This window comes from Lynx canadensis, chromosome F2 (genome assembly GCF_007474595.2).
Source record: "Lynx canadensis isolate LIC74 chromosome F2, mLynCan4.pri.v2, whole genome shotgun sequence".
Classification (NCBI taxonomy): Eukaryota; Metazoa; Chordata; class Mammalia; order Carnivora; family Felidae; genus Lynx; species Lynx canadensis.
The window spans coordinates 82905004-82923900 of record NC_044320.2 but is presented as its reverse complement, the minus strand read 5'-3'; the positions used below and the strand labels follow the sequence as shown (position 1 = coordinate 82923900).

The following is an 18897-nucleotide window of genomic DNA, read 5'->3' as shown; positions in this document are numbered from 1 at the left end:
TCTTAGCAGGGAATTCAGGGTTGACCAGGAAACTCCCCTGCTGGACTCCTGTCACTGCAACCCTGAACCTGCTTTCACCACCCTGCCTGAAGGTTTGCATCTCTGAAACTTTCCTCACAATTTTCTGAGGCTTTGTGTGTGTTCCTGTTGTCTCAGGCCTAATGCCAACTCTCAGTGGGGAGAGCCTCAACTCAGAGCATCAGCAGGGATAATGTTGATCTCTGAGGTCAGTGAGATGAAGAGGTGGTTAAGCACACAAGTAATTTGTAAAATATATGGGATGAGTGGGCACTCACCCTTCTCAGTGTGGAAATGAATGTATCCACACACAGATCATCAACACATGTTCATTCAATTTCATGAAACTAAGGGTATAATGCCTGAGGCTGAGAGATTGGCAATTCCTGTCTCACAAGATACAAAAAAGGCCCCTTTGTGTTTTCTATTAAAATTCAGGTCCTACTTTACAAAGAAGGAAAAGATAAGTATGAGAATAAGGACGTTTAGGAATCTGAAGATAATCCTCTTCCATTACAGTTAGACACACAAATGCAGCCACACAAATATGTGCTCATCCAAGGCCACAGATATAGAGGAAAAACGCCTAGAGGAGAACAGAAGATCCCTTTGCAATAACTCAAAATCACGTTGACATAGAGGACAATCAGTTTGAAATTTTTTTTTAATTTTTTTTTTTTAACGTTTATTTATTTTTGGGACAGAAAGAGACAGAGCATGAACGGGGGAGGGGCAGAGAGAGAGGGAGACACAGAATCGGAAACAGGCTCCAGGCTCTGAGCCGTCAGCCCAGAGCCCGACGCGGGGCTCGAACTCACGGACCGCGAGATCGTGACCTGGCTGAAGTCGGACGCTTAACCGACTGCGCCACCCAGGCGCCCCAATCAGTTTGAAATTTGAAGAGGACACTGAACCATTACAAAGGAGTTGTGGTTGAGACAGATTTCAGAAGATTGTGGCGTAGGAGGATGCTGGGCTCACGGCATCCTGCTGACCACTTAGATTCCACCTACACCTGCCTAAATAGTGCAGAAAACCACCAGAAGACTAGCAGAATGGACTCTCCAGAGCCAAGTATAGACGAGAGGCCCATGGAAGAGGGTAGGAAGGGTGGAGAGGCGGTGCGCGCTACACGGCCTGGCGGGAGTTGGCAGGGGTGGTAGAGGAGCAGCCCACCGGCAAGGCAGAGCCCCCAAGTCTGGCTAGCAAAAGTGGAGGGGCCAGAAGCAGCGTGTTCTGACAACCAGTGGGACTTAACATCTGGAATGTCACAAGTCAATGTCTCTGCTCTGAGAGTGGGAGGGCTAGAGGACAATAGGAGGGAGAGTAGTTGAGCCCCGGAGGACAGAGCTCAGCTTGGCAGGGAACAAAGGCACTCACCAGAGCCATCACCCTCACCATTCCCCCAGCCAAAATCACAAAGGGAACCAGTCCTGGCATGGAACTTGCTTGCACCTTGCAAACACCCAACACTGTGCTTCTGTGCATCCATCCCTCCGATGGGTCTGCCTCCCTCCCGGTGCCTCAGGGCCCCTCCTGAGGCAGACCACTGAAGGCAAAGCTAGCTGAGTCTGCTCCTCCCGCCCCTGTGCACCTTGCGGATCCACCCTGCCTAATAAGCCAGATCCCATCGAAGCAGCACCACAAGCCTGGCAGTGTGAAAGAAGCCCAGACAGGAGCCACACCACTCCACAGTGAGTCCTGCCCCTGGGAGAGGGGAAGATAAGGTACACACCAGTCTGAATGTGGCCCCAGCGGTGGGCTGGGGGTAGACATCAGGTCTGACTGCAGCCCCGTCCACCAACGCAAGTTACTCCAGACAACACAGAGGAAGAGCCCTGAAGTTCTGTGCCACTCCAGGGACTATCCAAAATGATGAAATGGAAGAATTATTCTCAAAAGAAACTCCAGGAAGTAGTAACAGCAAACAAACCTGTCAACAATGATTTAAGCAATGTAACAGAAAATGAATTTAAAATAATAGTCATAAAATCAATTGCTGGGCTTGGAAAAGTATAGAGGACAGCAGAGAATCTATTGTTACAGAGATCAAGGGACCAAGAAACAGTCAGGAAGAGCAAAAAAAGCTATAAATGAGCTTTATAAGAATCCATGCACATAAAAGAATGAACTAGATCCCTATTGTACAATACTTACAAAAATAACTCAGAATAAATGAACAATTTAGATGCAAGACTGTAAACCATTAAACTTCTAGAAGAATACTTAGAGAAAAAACTCTTTGACATGGGTCTTGACAGTGATTTTTTTGTATCCGACATCTAAAGTACAAGCAACAAACTGAAAAGTAAACAAGTGGGACTACATCAAACTAAAAAACTTCTGCAGAGCAAGAGAAAAAAGTCAACAAAATTAAAAGGCAACCTACAGAATAGGAGAAAATATGTTCAGATCATATATCTGATAAGGGATATCCGATATCCAAAATATATGGAGAACTCATTCAATTCAACAGCAAAATAACACAAACAATCCAACTTAAAATAGGCAAAGGACACAAACAGACATTTTTCCAAAGAAAATGTGTGAATGGTCAGCAAATACATGAAATGTTGCTCAGCATCACTAATCACCAGGGAAGTGAAACTAAAACCACAATGAGATATTATCTCATGCCTGTTAGAATGGCTATCACCAAAAAGTCAAGAGATAACAAGTGCTGGCAAGGAAGTGAAGAAAAAAGAACACTTGAGCACTATTGTGAGAGTGTAATTTGGTACAGCCACTGTGGAAAATAGTATGGAAGTGCCTCAAAAGATGGAAAATGGAAATACCACATGATCCAGCAATTTTACTACTGGGCATATAGAAAATGAAATCATTATGTCAAAGAGATATTTGCACTTCCATGTTCATTGCAGTGTTATATACAATAGCCAAAAGTGGAAGCAACCTCACGGCAGTGTACAATAACAGGTGAATGGATAAAAAAGCTATGGTGGGTATGGTATACACACACACACAGACACACATATATGGTGTATATATAGACTATTGGAATATATATGGAATATATACTGTATATTACATGTGTGTGCATGTGTGTATATATGAAATAATATTCAGTCACATAAAAGGAGAAAATCTTGCCATTTGCAACAACATGGATGGATCTTGAGGGAATTATGCTAAGTGGAATAAGTCAGAAGAGAACGACCATCTGTATGATCTCACTTTTATATGTAATCTTAAAAAAAGGAACCCCAAACTCATAGAAATATAGATCAGATTTGTGGTTACAGAGGTAGGGGGTGGGAAGAGAGAGAATTGGATGAAGGTGATCGAAAGACACAAATTTTCAGTGATAAGACAAATAAATACTGGAGATGCATTCTGAAAGTTTTCAAGAATGTAGACCCTAAGAGTTCTCACCATAAAGAAAAAAACAATTTTTCCTCTTTCTTTTTTCTTTTATATCTATATGAGATGATTGATATTAACTAAATTTATTATGGTAACCATTTTAGAATATATGTAAGTCAAACTAGTATGATATACACCTTAAACTTATACAGTTCTACATGTCAATTATATCTTAATAAAACTGGAAAAAGAGATGCTAAAAAAGATCTAAGGCGAATAATAAATTATAAAATAATAATAATAAATCTTAGGTAAACAAATAGCTAACAGCTTTTGAGCACTTATCTGGTTATGTCCTAATGTAGGAGGTTAGACACTTATTTTCATTTCGTGTAAATAATACAGTGCCTGCACAAATATGTTAGATATTATTATGATTATTGACATTATTGTTGTTCATGATTTTAAGACGTTTGAGAAGGACTTCTCTTCCTATCCTGAGTGCATGGATGTAGTAGTAAGATGCTTTCAGATTACTATTGTGCAAGAACTTGTTACCTCTACCAACTGCCATCTAGTCAAGAGGTCTCAAAATTGAGCATGCTTCAGAATCACTTGGACGGCATGTCAGAATAGATTGCCAGGCTCCACCCATAAAATTTCTCATTTAGGCAGTCTAGGTCTAGGAGAGGGCCCCCAAATTTTCATTTCTAACAATTCCCCAGATGATGCTGATGCTGCCAGTCCTGACCACATTTTAAAAAATAACTGTTTTATTGAGATATAAGATAAACAGCCTAAAATTCACCCTTTAAAGTGTACTATTCTGTGGTTTTCACTATATTTACAGTTGTGCAACCATCATCACTCCAGAACATAGTGCACATTTTTCTTAAATTTTCAATCTATATTTTTTGAATGAGTATATGTTCAGCTCAAAAATCAAAATAATATAGGGGCACCTGGATGGCTCAGTCGGTTGAGCATCCATCTTTCAGCTCAGGTCATGATCTCATGGTTCATGGGTTTGAGCTCTGCATCGGGCTCACTACTGTCAGTGCAGGGCCCACTTCAGATCTTCTGGCGCCCCACCCCCCACCCCCCACCCCTTCCCTGCTTGTGCTCTCTCTCTCAAAAATAAATAAATCTAAAAAAATCAAAATGCATAAGTCTTATTCCTTTCATGCCAATTACCTGGTTCCTCTCCTCTCTACAGAATAAAATTCTGTATCAAGTTCATTTTTTTCTTCTACATTTCTAGTATTTCTTCATGCAGACACAAGCAGCACAAATATATGTCTTTCTCTGCTTTCATACACTAAAAAGGCAACTCACTATGAACCCTAGTCTGTCCATTGCTTTTTTTCATTGAATATATCCTAGAGATCATTGTGAAGGTATACCATGGTTTATTTAACAGTCTACTTTATGTAAATGAGTATGTCAGTTATTTCTAGTCTTTTGCTATTGCAAATAATGCTGCAGTAGATATCCTTCTATACTTATCAGTTCATGTAGGTGCAGGTATATCTGTAGAAATAATTCCCAGCAGTGAGATTACTAGCTTAAAGGATAAATGCACTTGTAATTTTGAAAAAATATTACCAAATTCCCTTTGACAGGGATGCCATGATTTTGTACTTCCACTAGCAATTTATGAGAATGCCTTTACCCTAATGTGTTTTGTCAAGCATTTAGATTTCAGCCAATATTTTAGGTGTGCAGTTTTAATTTGCATTTCTCACTACTGAGGTGCCACATTTTTCATAGGTACAAAGGCCATTTGTGTCCCTTTTTCAGTGAACACTTTAAGTCTTTTGCCCATGTTCTATTGGGTTGTTGGTAATTTTTTCCTGACTTCAAGGGCGATTTATACTTTAGGGGAGTAATCTTTTTATATGAGAGGAGTACCAAATAGTCTTCCTATTGTGTCATTTGTCTTTTACTAGCTTGTAGTTTTTGCCATGCATAAGTTAAGGCTTTTATGCAGTTGAATTTATCAATATTTTCTATTATGAGTAGTGAATTTTGAGTCATAGTTAGAACCCCCCAAAAAAAATTATAAATGAATTTTGATCAGGTTTATTCTAATACATTTACAGTTTCATTTTTTCACATTCAAATCTTGTCTTCACTTGCAGCCCACTGCACTCTTAACTACTAGGCTAGAAGAAGATATAGACTAGACTAGTGGATTTCAAACATTCTTTCCCCAAATTTATTATTTTTTTAAGTGAAATCTCACTCTATTTTTAAAACAGAGGAAAGAAGACCTCCCCTGGTGATATAGGAGAGATCCTGTTGTGACTCTTACCCTCAACAGACTCCATGTTCCTTTCATGGAATCCTTAGGGTCCTTGTGAGCAGAGTGAAAACCACAGATATCTGCAAAACAAGAACTAGGGCAAAAATTTTGATGAGAAGAGTTAATAGAAAATTTTTCCCACTTGTTTTTATGTTTTGGCATTGAATATTTGTTGATAAGACAGGACTGGGTAGGAATCAAAAATCCATTCTAGCACAGGCTTATCTTTCTTATGGGTAATTCACTTTTGCTGAGTCTCTGTTCAACTGAAAATTCCTCATAATTATACTATGTTATGAATGATATAGTGGAGAAAACATGAACCTTGGTTTCACAACAGTTCTAATCCTAAACACTTTGTAGCTGTGAGACCTCAGACAAATTATTAGAAATAATTATTTCATAATTATTAGTTCATCATAGCAAATATTTATTTGACTGCTTTGTACATGGAAGACATTGTGCTAAGTGCTGGGGATATGAGTGTGAAGAAGAAAGAAATGTTACTACTTTACGGTTCAGAGGTGGAGCCAGATGATAATTATAATAATTGTTTAAATTATGCTTATTAGAACATCTTCAAAGGATCATAGGATATGTAAGAATGAACAGAGGGTTTTAGCTTTGGGAGTTCAAAGAAACTAAGATCAGATTCAGGGTTTTTTGTTTGTTTCTTTTTTTTTTTGTTTTTGTTTTTTAAAAATCTCAACTTAAAATTTTATTTTTAAACATATGAATAGTAAGGAATAATATTATAAACCTCCTTGTATCCATCTGTCAGCATGAACAATTTTTAATAGCTGTGTATGAAGTGACATGGCAGAAGGAGGCCAAAGCCTTTCAGGCAAATTGAGTAGGAAATCCATATACCCTGAGGCCTCAGAGTACATTTGGCAACTGAAAGGAAGACTAATATGGACAGCATAGACATCATTAGAGTGTTTACATGGAGAATGGATTCTATGTATGTGGTAGATGAGGGCAAGAGTAGACGAGGAAGTACTGATTAGAAGCTACTGGGTAGTTTGGGCAAAAGAAATTATGACCTGGAATATGGCAGTGGCAGCTGAGAATGAGTGGTTAGATGAGAAATTTACAAATAGAAAGTGGGACAGGCAGGACTGGGATAAGGGATACAAAAGTGTTCACGAAAATCCCAGGTTTCAGCATGAGCTATTGGGTGGATGTTAGTGCCACTACTGAGATGGAGAATTATCTTATTTGGGGAGGAGAAAAATTTAGGTTGAAGAGTTTCTCAGACATTCAAGTGGCGATCACAGACAGGTAGTATAATGAGGCTATAGCTGAGTGGCATAGAGAAGTCTGGTAGAGATATATAATAAAGATCCAAAGGATAGACACGATAAATGGTCAAACTGTGTCAGAAGGCCTAATTGAGGCAATAATGGCAAATGAATAGGGAAAATGGATAAATTGCAAAGCTATGTATTCTTACAAAGGCAAAAAAAAAAAAAAAAAAAAAAAAAGTGCTTCTTTGAAGCAGAAGACCAAACTCGCTTCCACTATACTTATGAGGGTACAATGAAGAATCCTCCTCTCTTTCCCTAGCTGATACTTTGTCAACTTACTGAAATCATTGTTTTAGTTTTTTCCAAAACAGACGCTTTTATTTTGGAACATTCCTACCTGGTTAGACTTTGTGATCTAATTGGGTTTCTACTCAGTCCTGGCTCCCCTTCCCATTGTATTCCGTTTTAAATTTACTTCTCAAAGTGATGAGACACTTAAGTATACTCACTTGTGGGATCTAAGAAATGGCGGTTGCCTGTCGCTCTCAAAGTGAATTATAGGACCAACACCAACAATATTGATGTCTTCCATGCAAAAAGGTGGTTTTATTAAAGCACGGGGACAGAACCAGTGAGCAGGAAGAGCTGCACTGGGGTTGTGAGGAGGAGTGGCTGATTATATAATTTCAAGTTAGCAGGGGGCTAGGGACAGTTTAAGTCTCTAAGGAATTTGGAAACAAGGTTTCCAGGACCTTAAGGGGCTAGCTGTTGTTAGGAAAAGATCACTTACTAACTATCTAATAAAACCTTAGTCATGAGACCCTTCAGATACGCATCAGTGGGCCATATGCTTGGAGGATGATTGCTAGCATGTGTCTTGGGGAGATAGAAAAAAGGAAGTTTCCAAAGGCAGTTTCATATGTTAACCAAAACTTACAGGATCCTGGAGGTCTGGCTAATGACAAGCTAAGGTTGCCTTTTGCCTCTAACAAAGAACTGACATAGAGGCAGCCAAGCTCCTTGAGGAAGGTCACTCTGCTTGTCTCAAGTATTTGTCAATGGGCTGTAAATTTAAGGAATTTTTCCCCCCTATATTTCTTTTACCTTCGTTCTCCACATCAAATATCATCTGGGAACTTGTCAGAAACACACGTTCTCTGGCACCACCCTAGACCTGCAGAATCTGAAATCCAGTCATGCCTCGTTACAATAAATCTTGGCGATTTTAATGTCTCCTATATTTGAGAATTTCTGCTCAGGATACCTAACCTATCCCCGGCCCCGCCCCAATATATAGGGAAAGAACACTCCTTTCTTGGGAGTTAGGCAGCTAGAACCATTCCTTAAGTATTGATTATTGAATTTGTAGCGTACTGCGAGTTTTCATGTAAGGTCAGTTGTTGCTTGACAAAACAGACCACATATGAGCTTCTTTTGAAAAAACACTTGGCGGCTGACCCCGCGAGAGGCACCCGCGTAGCAGCTCCCAATCAGGAACTCAAGGACAGCACTGTAGCCTGTCCAGAGTTCGCTCTGCACAACCTCTACCCCAACAAGGAAAGTGCGATAAACGGCGCTAACCCCTTCCCGTTCAGAGCTGGTGAGTAACCGACTACCCACGTTCACAGCCCAGCTTTATTAAACCCATTTGTGCCCAGAAAGCAAGGAGTGGCGGAGAAGCCCCGCCCCACCGCCGACAGCGCTCCAATCCCAACGCGCGCGTGGCGCGCAGCGCGGGGAGGGCCTTGTGTCCGGAAAAGCCCCGCCCCTCGCCCGAGCACCCGCCAATTGTAGCGCACAGTGCGGCGCGCGGAGCGAGTTCGGTGGCGCGCTGCTTTCCGGCACCTTGAGGAGACGGCGAGCCTTTGCGAAGGCTCCGCGCGGGAGGTGGCTGAGCGTCTAGAGATGCCTGGCGGCGGTACCTCGTGTACCCGGAAGGTAAGTTGTAGACTGGGAACCAGTGCCACGCCAGGCCTGTTCTCTCTGCTTTGTCTTCAGCGGTCTCCCGGTAGCCCTACAGCGCCAGTGTGTCCTACCCCCTCCAGTTCCCCATCGGCCAGGCCGGCGGGGCGCAGGGAGCGCTTGGGCTGGCCAGAGGCTATGAGGGGTGAGAGGCAGGCGCTGTGCTGGCTCGTGATCTCTGGCGAGGCTGCGGCTGGTTCTGTCGGTGAGCGTGGATGGAGCCTGCCTCGCAGTGTGCCTCTCCTGAGGTCGGTCTCTCGCCCAGGTGTGCGGAAGCAGCCCCCCGCCGGCCGTCTGGCGTCTCGCCTTCCCGGTGAGATGCGGAGGGCAGGGGGAACAACCGCTGGAGGTGCGGAGCGGAGAGGTCGCAGCTGGCGAGGTGACGGAAGTGAGCGACAGGAGTTGAATCTGGAACTAGCGTGTGAGCTGTATTTACCCTCGCTAGCGTTTGGCATTGTTTGTCTCTTCTTGACTGTCGTAGAACACAGGAAGACAGCGGTGGATGTTGGAATGGATGGGCCACCCCCCCCCCCCCCCCCCCCCCCCGTTATCTGTGTTGCCACACTTTTCCTTTCTATCCCAAACTGTTTCTGAATCTTTCTATTCCTGCGTCGGTGGGAGAGGAGTCCGAAGCCAACCGCTGCCAAACTGTGTATACCAACTTATACCACAGTATCTGGGCACGGAGTGCGTGTGTAGGAATATTACATTAATGATATGTAAATGATTGTACTTGCATTTGTGAGTACATCTTTTCCTTCCGAAAATTGTGTTTGCCGTGGCCTTTTTAAAGCTGTTTCTGGGGCGCCTCGGGGACTCAGTCCGTTAATCATCCGACTTTGCCTCAGGTCATGATCTCACGGTTGGTGGGTTCGAGCCCCGCATCGGGCATCGGGCTCTGTGCCGACAGCTGGGAGCCTGGATCCTGCTTCACATTCTGCGTCTCCCTCTCTGCACCTCCCCCACTTGTGTTCTGTCTCTCTCTGTCTCAAAAATAAATTGAAATATTAAAAAAATTTTTTAAAAAGCTGTTTCTAAGTTCCTTGCTTACAAACATGCTTGTCTCATCATACTAAAATTTAAAAAAGCAAACACAGGGCCTCCTTTTTTGACTTTTTCCTTTTACCAAAAACTTCTTGGCAAAAAAGAGTACACATATACTGGTTCAGCTTCCTTATCGTTGTTATGTTTCTTTGCTTCTGGAAAGCAGAGAAAGATTGTCAGTTTCAATTTTGTAACTGTGTGGAGTAAAAGAAACCTATGTCAAACATACCTATTGATTATGAGACATTCTGATTCCAGATATAGTCAAATGTAAAAAAAAAAATCAAGGAAATATGTGAATTTGTTAAATCATGGTCACTCTAGCATTTGACACATTTATCACGTGCTTTTATTGATTTTTTTGGGGGGGGGCGGGGGGAGGAGCATCCCTGCCTGTTGCTTATCCTGATTCCCTCCCTGTCTGGCATCTGCTCGTTTACTTCTCTTTACTCTGTTCCTGCCATGTTCTAAGTTTTGACCTTGTGCTTTTTCTTACTTTACACATTTATTCTTGGCAACCTCATACTTTGACGTTAGCTGTCACAGCTATATAGCTGACTTTCAGATGTGTAAAGGACCTTTTCCTTGAGCTCCGTTTAAACTCAGTGTATCATGAAATTATCCATTTCTTACCCTTAATCCACCAAGCCCTGACAGTTTCTCCTGCAATTTGTTGGTCTCAGTCTGTTGACAGTGATGCTTGACTAGGAATGCCCGAGGCACTTGCCTGGGCCCCTGGATTACTTGTACTGAGCCGTTTTCCCTGACCAGGGCCAGTGTTGTGGCTGGACCAGACCTTGTGGTTACTGTTATGATTGCAGGATGCACTTCAGCAACAAACATCAGGGACGTTTGAGGAGCAAGATTTACAACTCCCAGGTCCTGGAGGGTACATTGCACACCCACGTGCTACCCAGTGAGGTGGAGGGGGGCTGGGGGAAGAGGAGAGCAAGAAAACCTGAGGTCTGAGGGTGGGGTGTCTAGGGTTTTGGAGGTTCATTCTTTATTGGCTAATTTAAAGCCTAAGGGTGGGAATTAGAGCACCAGAAGGGAGAAGTGAAGTCACTCAGATAGTCAGTTATGTAGGTTACCGAGGGTTTTCTGAAAGAGGGACCTTCGTGGGTAGGGGCAGCTTAATTCCTGATCTTGTTGGTTTGTGTCATATAACTGGTGCTATGTTTGTTCAAGATGGATGTCTTCTGAAATGGATGCCTTGGCAACCAAAAATTAATGTCAGGCATTCACAGTACATCCTTAGAAATCCTAGTGTTTGACTTGAGACTCAGTTCTGCCCTCTGATTCTATTAGTTTTCAAGAACTTACCAGTTTTTCTTGTCAATAATTATATTAGTGATCTATTGCTGTTTAACAGATTGTCTCAAAACTGAAGCAGCTTAAAATAAGTGCTTGTTTTTTCATATAGTTTCTGAAGGTCAGAAATCTGGGAATGGCTCAACTGGCTGGGTCCAGCTTAGTGTCTTCTACAAGGTACAGTCAAATAAAGGGTCACAGAGCCTGGGGATCCACTTCCAGACTCACCCATGTGTTTGTTGGCGAGTGTCAGTTCCTTGCCACTTTCGTAGGGCAGTTCTCACAACATGGCAACTGGCTTTCCGAAGAGAAAGAGACAGGGAGGGCCTGAGCCCTGGTGTCTTTTATAACAGTCTCAAAAGTGACATGCCACCTTTTCTGTCCTATTCTTTTTGTCACATAGATCAACCATGTACAGTGTGAGAGGGGCTACAGAGGATGTGAATGCCAAGAGGTAGGAATGATAGGAAGTGATCCTGGAGGCTAGCTCCCCCAATAGTTTTTTCCTTTTTCCTTTTCTTTTCTGTCACCCTAGGTCAGGCCCAAAGTACTTTGTGTTTGGAGTTTTTTTGTGGTACCAGCCATGTGGCTTGCTTCTGTTCCATCTTCAGAGATGACTTTCCCTTAGACACCACTTTAATTAATATTGTTGTTCCTCTGCTTAAGCATTTCACTTCTTATTGTCTACATAATCAGTTATTTTGGACCTAACTTGTGCTAAAAGCCTTATAGATGTATTAATTCATTTATAGATGATTCTCTCTCTCTCTCTCTCTCTCTCTTTTTTTAAGTAGGCTCCACACCCAGCACAGAGCTTGAACTCATGATTCTGAGATCAAGACCTGAGCTGAGATCAAGAGTCAGACACTTAACCAACTAAGCCATCCAGGTGCCCCTACAGATGGCTCTTTTTTTTTTTTTTTTTAACTCATTTAATTCAGCAATCCTATTAGGTACTATTATTAGTCTCATTTTATGGACAAGAAAATTGAGGCACAGTAGAGAGGTTAACTAATTTTTCCAAAGTCACACAGCAGTTAAGTGAAGAAACCAGGATTTGCACTTCCAGACCTTGCTTTTTTTGTTTAGGCTCTTATAGCCTTTTATTCACAGCTTCCATAATGTGGCCATACCTTATTCCTTAACTTTATAACTTTGTTCATTATTTATCCTTTAGGTAAGTAAATGGCTGTTTTCATTTGCCTCTTGGTATTTGCTCATGTTCTTAGTTTGGAGTAATGCCATTTCTTCCATTTTTGCTTACTGGAATCTTAATTATCTGTCAAGTACCACCTCAAATCATCTATCTATAATCATCTATTATCTCTAATCATCCCAGTTGTAAATGAACTTTCTTTTGTATTCCTGTGGAACTTTGTATTATTCTTAATAGCTTCATGTCTTATATTATTAGGTTTACTTGTGCTTATCCTTATGATGTAGACATTTTAAGATTATGTTCACCCCATGTGCCCCAGAGCACCTGCCATAATACCTTGTACATATTAGATACCTAATAAGTATCTGATGAAGGGATGAAAATGGTACTAGTTTAAAAGATTTGCAAGTATTCTAGATCTGAAGAAACATAAGGAAATACCTTATTCAGAAGACATGAGTACTAGCCTCAGCTCTGCAACTGAGTAATTTTGTAATTTTGGACAAGCCATATAGATCTTTCTGGACTCTTAAGATGAAAGCTGATATGGTCATGGACTAAAGTGGTAGAGTTGGGAATGGTATTAGGAGAGGACTGAGTTGACTAATTATAAAAAGAAGATGAGATTTATGCACCTGACATTGAAAGATGAAAAGAGGAGAATCAGTGGTGACTCAGAAATTGAACTTCTGAAAAACGGAAAAGTTGAGGGGAATTAGTTGCTTCTTACCTGATGTTAGGATATACAGATAGGTGAAAATTCAGCCCAAGGGAGATTGGGCTGTTGGAGAGCAGACAGTTGCTTCAATTCTGGCACTATTTTAGTTCTTTTCTTCCTCTTGCCTTAGGCCCCTCACTTCAAGTTCTTTTTTCTTTTATCCTTTGTTTCCTTTCCTTGCTAAATAGCCACGAATGACTGGCTAATACTCCCCTTTCCTAGTTGCTTACCTTTTGAGATTTCCCAATACACCCCCTCACTCCTTTTGCCTCCCCAGACTGAATTATAGCTCTCCTCCCTGAATCATAGACCTCTTTTCCCACCGAAGGAAAAACCATGTCGGCAACATCCTAAAAAAGAGAAAAGGAAAATTACATCTTCCTGATGGCACCTTCCTTCCCTAATCCTTTGCGTTATCATCACAAAAACTTAATTTCTGGTGCTTCTTGCATAATGATGTGGGCATGATGATAGATATTAACTAAATATAATGTATATGTCAGTTTGAACTGAAGAGTACACAAGGCTCCATTTCAGGTGAAAGTGTTTCTCAAGAAAGGGAGACATTTGCTTCTTTGAAGCCAGAGGGATGGAGCCCGTGGAGAAAGTAAGGACCCTTTACTACAGAGATTGGATTCTGTTACAGAAGGTTAGTATGGAGAACAGGAACATGTTTTCTCTGAGACTGTAGGGAAGGAGAGGTCAATAGATGGGAGATTGGCTGATGTTTACAATGGCAGACTTTAACCTTGGGGAAGATATGATGGCTTGAGCTATGACAGTGACATGGAGAGGTAAAGGGAAGAGTGAGTATGGAATTCATGAATGTATGTGATTGTGTGTATGTGTGTACAGAAGAATGTGTGTGAGCAGAGGACTAGGGAATGATTAAGAGTATTTACCAGCCGTGACCAAGGACATGTAATAAGAAAATAGGAAGTTCTCATTTGTGGGTCTTTTTACGATAGCCCTGTGGATTGGTGATTGGTAAAGTGAGTTGGTGGAAGGAAAGGAATTTTAATGCTTGAAAGGCAACACTGGAGTCGTTGGGCATAGAGTGCAGACATTATGATAAAATGAATGGACTTGAGACTTAAAGTCTCAGTGAATTCCCAGATATTCAGAGTATTCCCAGATTCACGGATACTGAGTCAGAAAGGTACCTCAGTAAGGTGCAAGGCCAGGGTACCTTCTTTGTGTGGAAGGTGCACATGATAGTTATTGTCAGGCACTTTTGTTAAAATAATACCATGCAGAGTTAGTGGCTAGAATATATTTCCTAGCATGAGGAAATACATGAGGAAAATCTTGACATGGTGCTCTTGACTATCTCTCTGACTAGGGCAATATACCTAACATTTCTAAGTTGTAGTTTGTCTATAAAATGGGGATAATACCTATATCTTGCAGCATTAGCATGCAGACTAAATGATGAGAATGCATGAAATGATGTAGTGAACATAAAAGCACTCAATTAATGTTAGTTGTGATGAAAGCAGTTAATAATAAAACCATGATCATGAAAGGATTTTTATATGACGGCAAATCTATTGTATGCCCTCTACTACTTTGCCTCTAGATTTCCCTGGAATTACTTTTAGCTTGCTGAAGAGGGACTGGAAAGAGGGCTTTGTTTTAAAGTTGTTCAGTCATGGTGAGAGATTCTCTCATAGTTATCTTGGTAGGAATACCTTACGGTTCCAATTTTAGCCCTTGATAATCTCATCAGATGGCTTACTGGTGGCTCTACTCAGAATCAGGCTACTTAGTATTGACATCTTAGTCTGTCTACATTGTCTTGTTCTTCAAATGGAAGGGAAAGAGAGCTAACATTATCAAAGGTGTTCTATATGTCAGGTACTTCACACATATACCTTATTTAAGGGAGAAGATATTCTTTCTTTTTAATCAATAATATATGCTTACAAATAACATAAAATAGTACAAAATGGTTTCTCATGAAAACCAGCAATCACTGCCCTATTCTTTCCTGTACTTAATTCTGTGCCTGAGAGGCATTTTTTTTTAAATTGAGATAACTGTAGATTTATATTAAGTTCTAAGGAATAATAGAGATATCATGTATCCTTTACCCAGTTTGCTCCAGTAGTAACATTTTGCAAAACTGTAGTACAATATCCCACCAATATTTTGACATTAATACAATCTAATTATCTTATTCAGATTTCCCTGGAGGTATGTGTATTTATGTTGGTACATTTTTACACATGTATAGATTTATGTGCCACCACCACTAGAGATACTGAACGTTCTGTTAGCTCAAGGATCCCTTTGATAATCCATCATACCTACTCGCTTCCCACTGCTAACCCCTGGCAGTTGCTAATCTGTTCACCATTTTAAAATTTTTTTTTTCAACATTTTTATTTATTTTTGGGACAGAGAGAGACAGAGCGTGAATGGGGGAGGGGCACAGAGAGAGGGAGACACAGAATCGGAAACAGGCTCCAGGCTCTGAGCCATCAGCCCAGAGCCTGACGCGGGGCTCGAACTCACGGACCGCGAGATCGTGACCTGGCTGAAGTCGGACGCTTAACCGACTGCGCCACCCAGGCGCCCCATCTGTTCACCATTTTAAACATTGCATCATTTCAAAAGTGTTACAGAGATGAAACCATGCAGTTTATAATATTTTGGGATCATTTTCTTTTTCTTTTTTTCTTTTTACTCAGCATAATACTCTGGAGACTAATACTAGTTGTTTTGTGTATTAGTAGTGTTCATTTTTATTGCTGAGTAGTATTCCATGGAATGCACGTACTACAGTTTGGCTCAACATTTTACTTGTTGAAGGACATCTGGGCTATTTCTGGTTTTGGTTATTATGACATTTCAAAAGTGTTACAGAGATGAAACCATGCAGTTTATAATATTTTGGGATCATTTTCTTTTTCTTTTTTTCTTTTTACTCAGCATAATACTCTGGAGACTAATACTAGTTGTTTTGTGTATTAGTAGTGTTCATTTTTATTGCTGAGTAGTATTCCATGGAATGCACGTACTACAGTTTGGCTCAACATTTTACTTGTTGAAGGACATCTGGGCTATTTCTGGTTTTGGTTATTATGAATAAAGCTGCTGTGCACACTTATGTGCAGATTTTTGTTTGAACATAGCTTTTCTTTTTCTAAGATAAATACCTAAGAATGTAACTGCTGGGTCATATGGTAATTGGATGTTTAGTTTTCTTTTTTTCTTTTTTTAAGATTTTATTCTTAAGTAATCTCCACACCCAACGTGGGGCCCAAACTTGCAACCCAGAGATCAAGAGTCACATGCCCTGTCAACTGAGCCAGCCAGGCTCCCCTGGATGTTTAGTTTTATAGTAAACTAACTGTTTCTCATAGTGACTGTACAGTATTACAGTCACACTGGCAATGTATGAATGATTCAGTTTCATAGATAATAAATTTATCCTTTTAAAGTATAAGGTTCACTGATTTTTAGTGTATTCACAGAGTTGGGCAAATATTTCTAACTATAGAACATTTTCATCACCCTGAAAAGAAACCCCACGGCAACCAAAAGCTATTTTCTGTCTTCATGGATTTGCCTACTGTATATATTTCATATAAATGGAATAATATGTGGTCTTTATGACTGGCTTCTTTCACTTAGCATAACATTTTCAAGGTTCACCCATTGTTATTGCATGTATCAATACTTTATTTTTCTTTGAAGGTAAAATAATTTTCTATTGTATGGATATATCACCTTAAAAAATCCATTAGTAGATGGAAATTTGGGTTATTTCCACTGTTTGGCTATTAAGAATACTGCTATGATCCTTTGCATACCAATTTTTGGATAGACATAAGTTTTCATTTCTCTTAGATATAAACCTACTATTATAATTGCTGGGTCATATGGTAATTCTATGATTAAATTTTAGGGAACTGCTAAGCTTTGTTGCAAAGAGGTTGCATCATTTTATAGTCTCACCAGCAAGGAATGAACATTCTAATTTCTCCATATCCTTGTTAACACTTGTCATTGCCTATCTCTTGATTTTAGCCATCTTAATGGATAAAATTGTTTTGGTTTTGGTTTACATTTCCATAATGACTAATGATTTTGAATGTCTTTTCAAGTGCTTCTTGGCCATTTTTATGTCTCTTTGAAGAAATATCTATTCAAGCTATTTGCCCATGTTTTAGTTGGATTATTTATCTTTTTACTGTTGTTAGTGTTCTTTATAAGTTCTTATACCATTCCTATATGAGATATATGATTTGCAAATATTTTCTCCCATTCTGTGCACTTTCTGTTTTCTTGATGGTATCATTTGAAGCACAAGTGTTTAAAAATTTTGAAGTCCACAATCTACTTTTGTTGCTTATGCTTTTGGTGTCATATCTTGGAAATCATTACCTAACCCAAGATCATGAAGATTTATTTCAGAGAGTTTTTTCCTAAGAGTTTTATTATTAGCTTTTACATTTAAACCTGTGGTTCATTTTGAGTTAATTTTTGTGTGTGGTGTAAGGTGTCTAGCTTCATTCTTTTGCATGTGGATATCCAGTTGTCCCAGCACTATTTGTTGAAAAGATTATTCTTCCCCCACTAAATTGTATTGGTTTGTTTGTTTTTTTGAAATTCAATTGACCATAAATGTAAGAGTTTCTTCCTTTCTTTTTTAAAAAAAATTTTTTAATGTTTATTTATTTTTAAGAGAGAGACAGAGCGTGAGCAGAGGAGGGGCAGAGAGAGGGAGACACAATCCGAAGCAGGCTTCAGGCTTCGAGCTATCAGCATAGAGCCCAATGCAGGGCTCGTGACCTGAACTGAAGTCGGACACTTAACTGGCTGAGCCACCCAGGCACCCCTAAGAGTTTACTTCTTAACTATAAATTCTCTTCCATTAATCTATGTGTTATCCTTTTGCCATTACCATAGTTTCCTAATTATGGTAGCTTGTGAAGTCTCTTTTTTTTTTTTTTATTTCAAGATTGTTTAAATTGTTCTGGGTTCCTTGAATTTCCATGTGAATAATAGCATCAGCTTGTCAGATTCTATAACCAGCCACCTGGGATATTTATTGGATTAAGTCTGTAAATAAATTGTAGAGTATTGCCATCTTAATACTAAGTTTTCCAATTAATGAATGTGGGATGTCTTTCCATTTTATTTAGATCTTTAATTTCTTTCAACAGTATTTTATAGTTTTCACCGTGAAAATCTTGTACTTCTTTAGTTACATTTATTCCTTAAGTATTTTATTCTTTTTCATACTGTTAATGCAGTTTTTAAAAAAATTCATTTTTGTATTGTTCATTGTTAGTATATATAAATACAGTTGATTTTTTACATTGAGATTGCATTTTGCAGCTTTGCTGAACTCAATTATTTTATTTTTGAGATTTATACTTATTCATTAAGCTAATATTTAGTAAGCAAATTCATTTGTATCAAACACAAACAAAAAAACCCCATACAATAACATGAGACAGTTTTAATATACATGGGGAATATAGCATTTGAAATAAAGTCTCCTTTTCAAAGATCAGTGCATCTAGATTGGTTAGCCTACAAAATTATAATCTTTGATTATCAAAACAAAACTAAACAAAAAATGACATTTTAAAAAGAAAGGAAAATAATAGTTTCAAAAGCATAGATTTTTTTTCAAAAATGTCAAGTAGAAAAGTTAAATATTGCATACCCTAACTGAACAAATGTGAAGAAAATCTTTACCTATAGACCTAAAATGAATCCATGCAGATTTTAAAAACTTACTCTACCTTGTCTTTATTATTTTATATATTTCCTAATATATATTTAACAA

General features: G+C 39.7%; 1 protein-coding gene across 2 annotated transcripts in view; it reads left to right on the top strand.

Moving 5' to 3' along the window:
- The first annotated feature begins 8714 nt into the window (after positions 1-8714).
- SPIDR (scaffold protein involved in DNA repair) overlaps positions 8715-18897 on the top strand; it is a 509957-nt gene continuing 499774 nt past the window's right edge. For both annotated transcript variants that reach the window (XM_030304272.1, XM_030304271.1), the window contains exon 1: positions 8715-8835. In XM_030304272.1, coding sequence (XP_030160132.1) covers positions 8803-8835 — 33 coding nt within the window. In that variant the 5' untranslated portion in view covers positions 8715-8802. The remainder of the gene's footprint in view (positions 8836-18897) is intronic.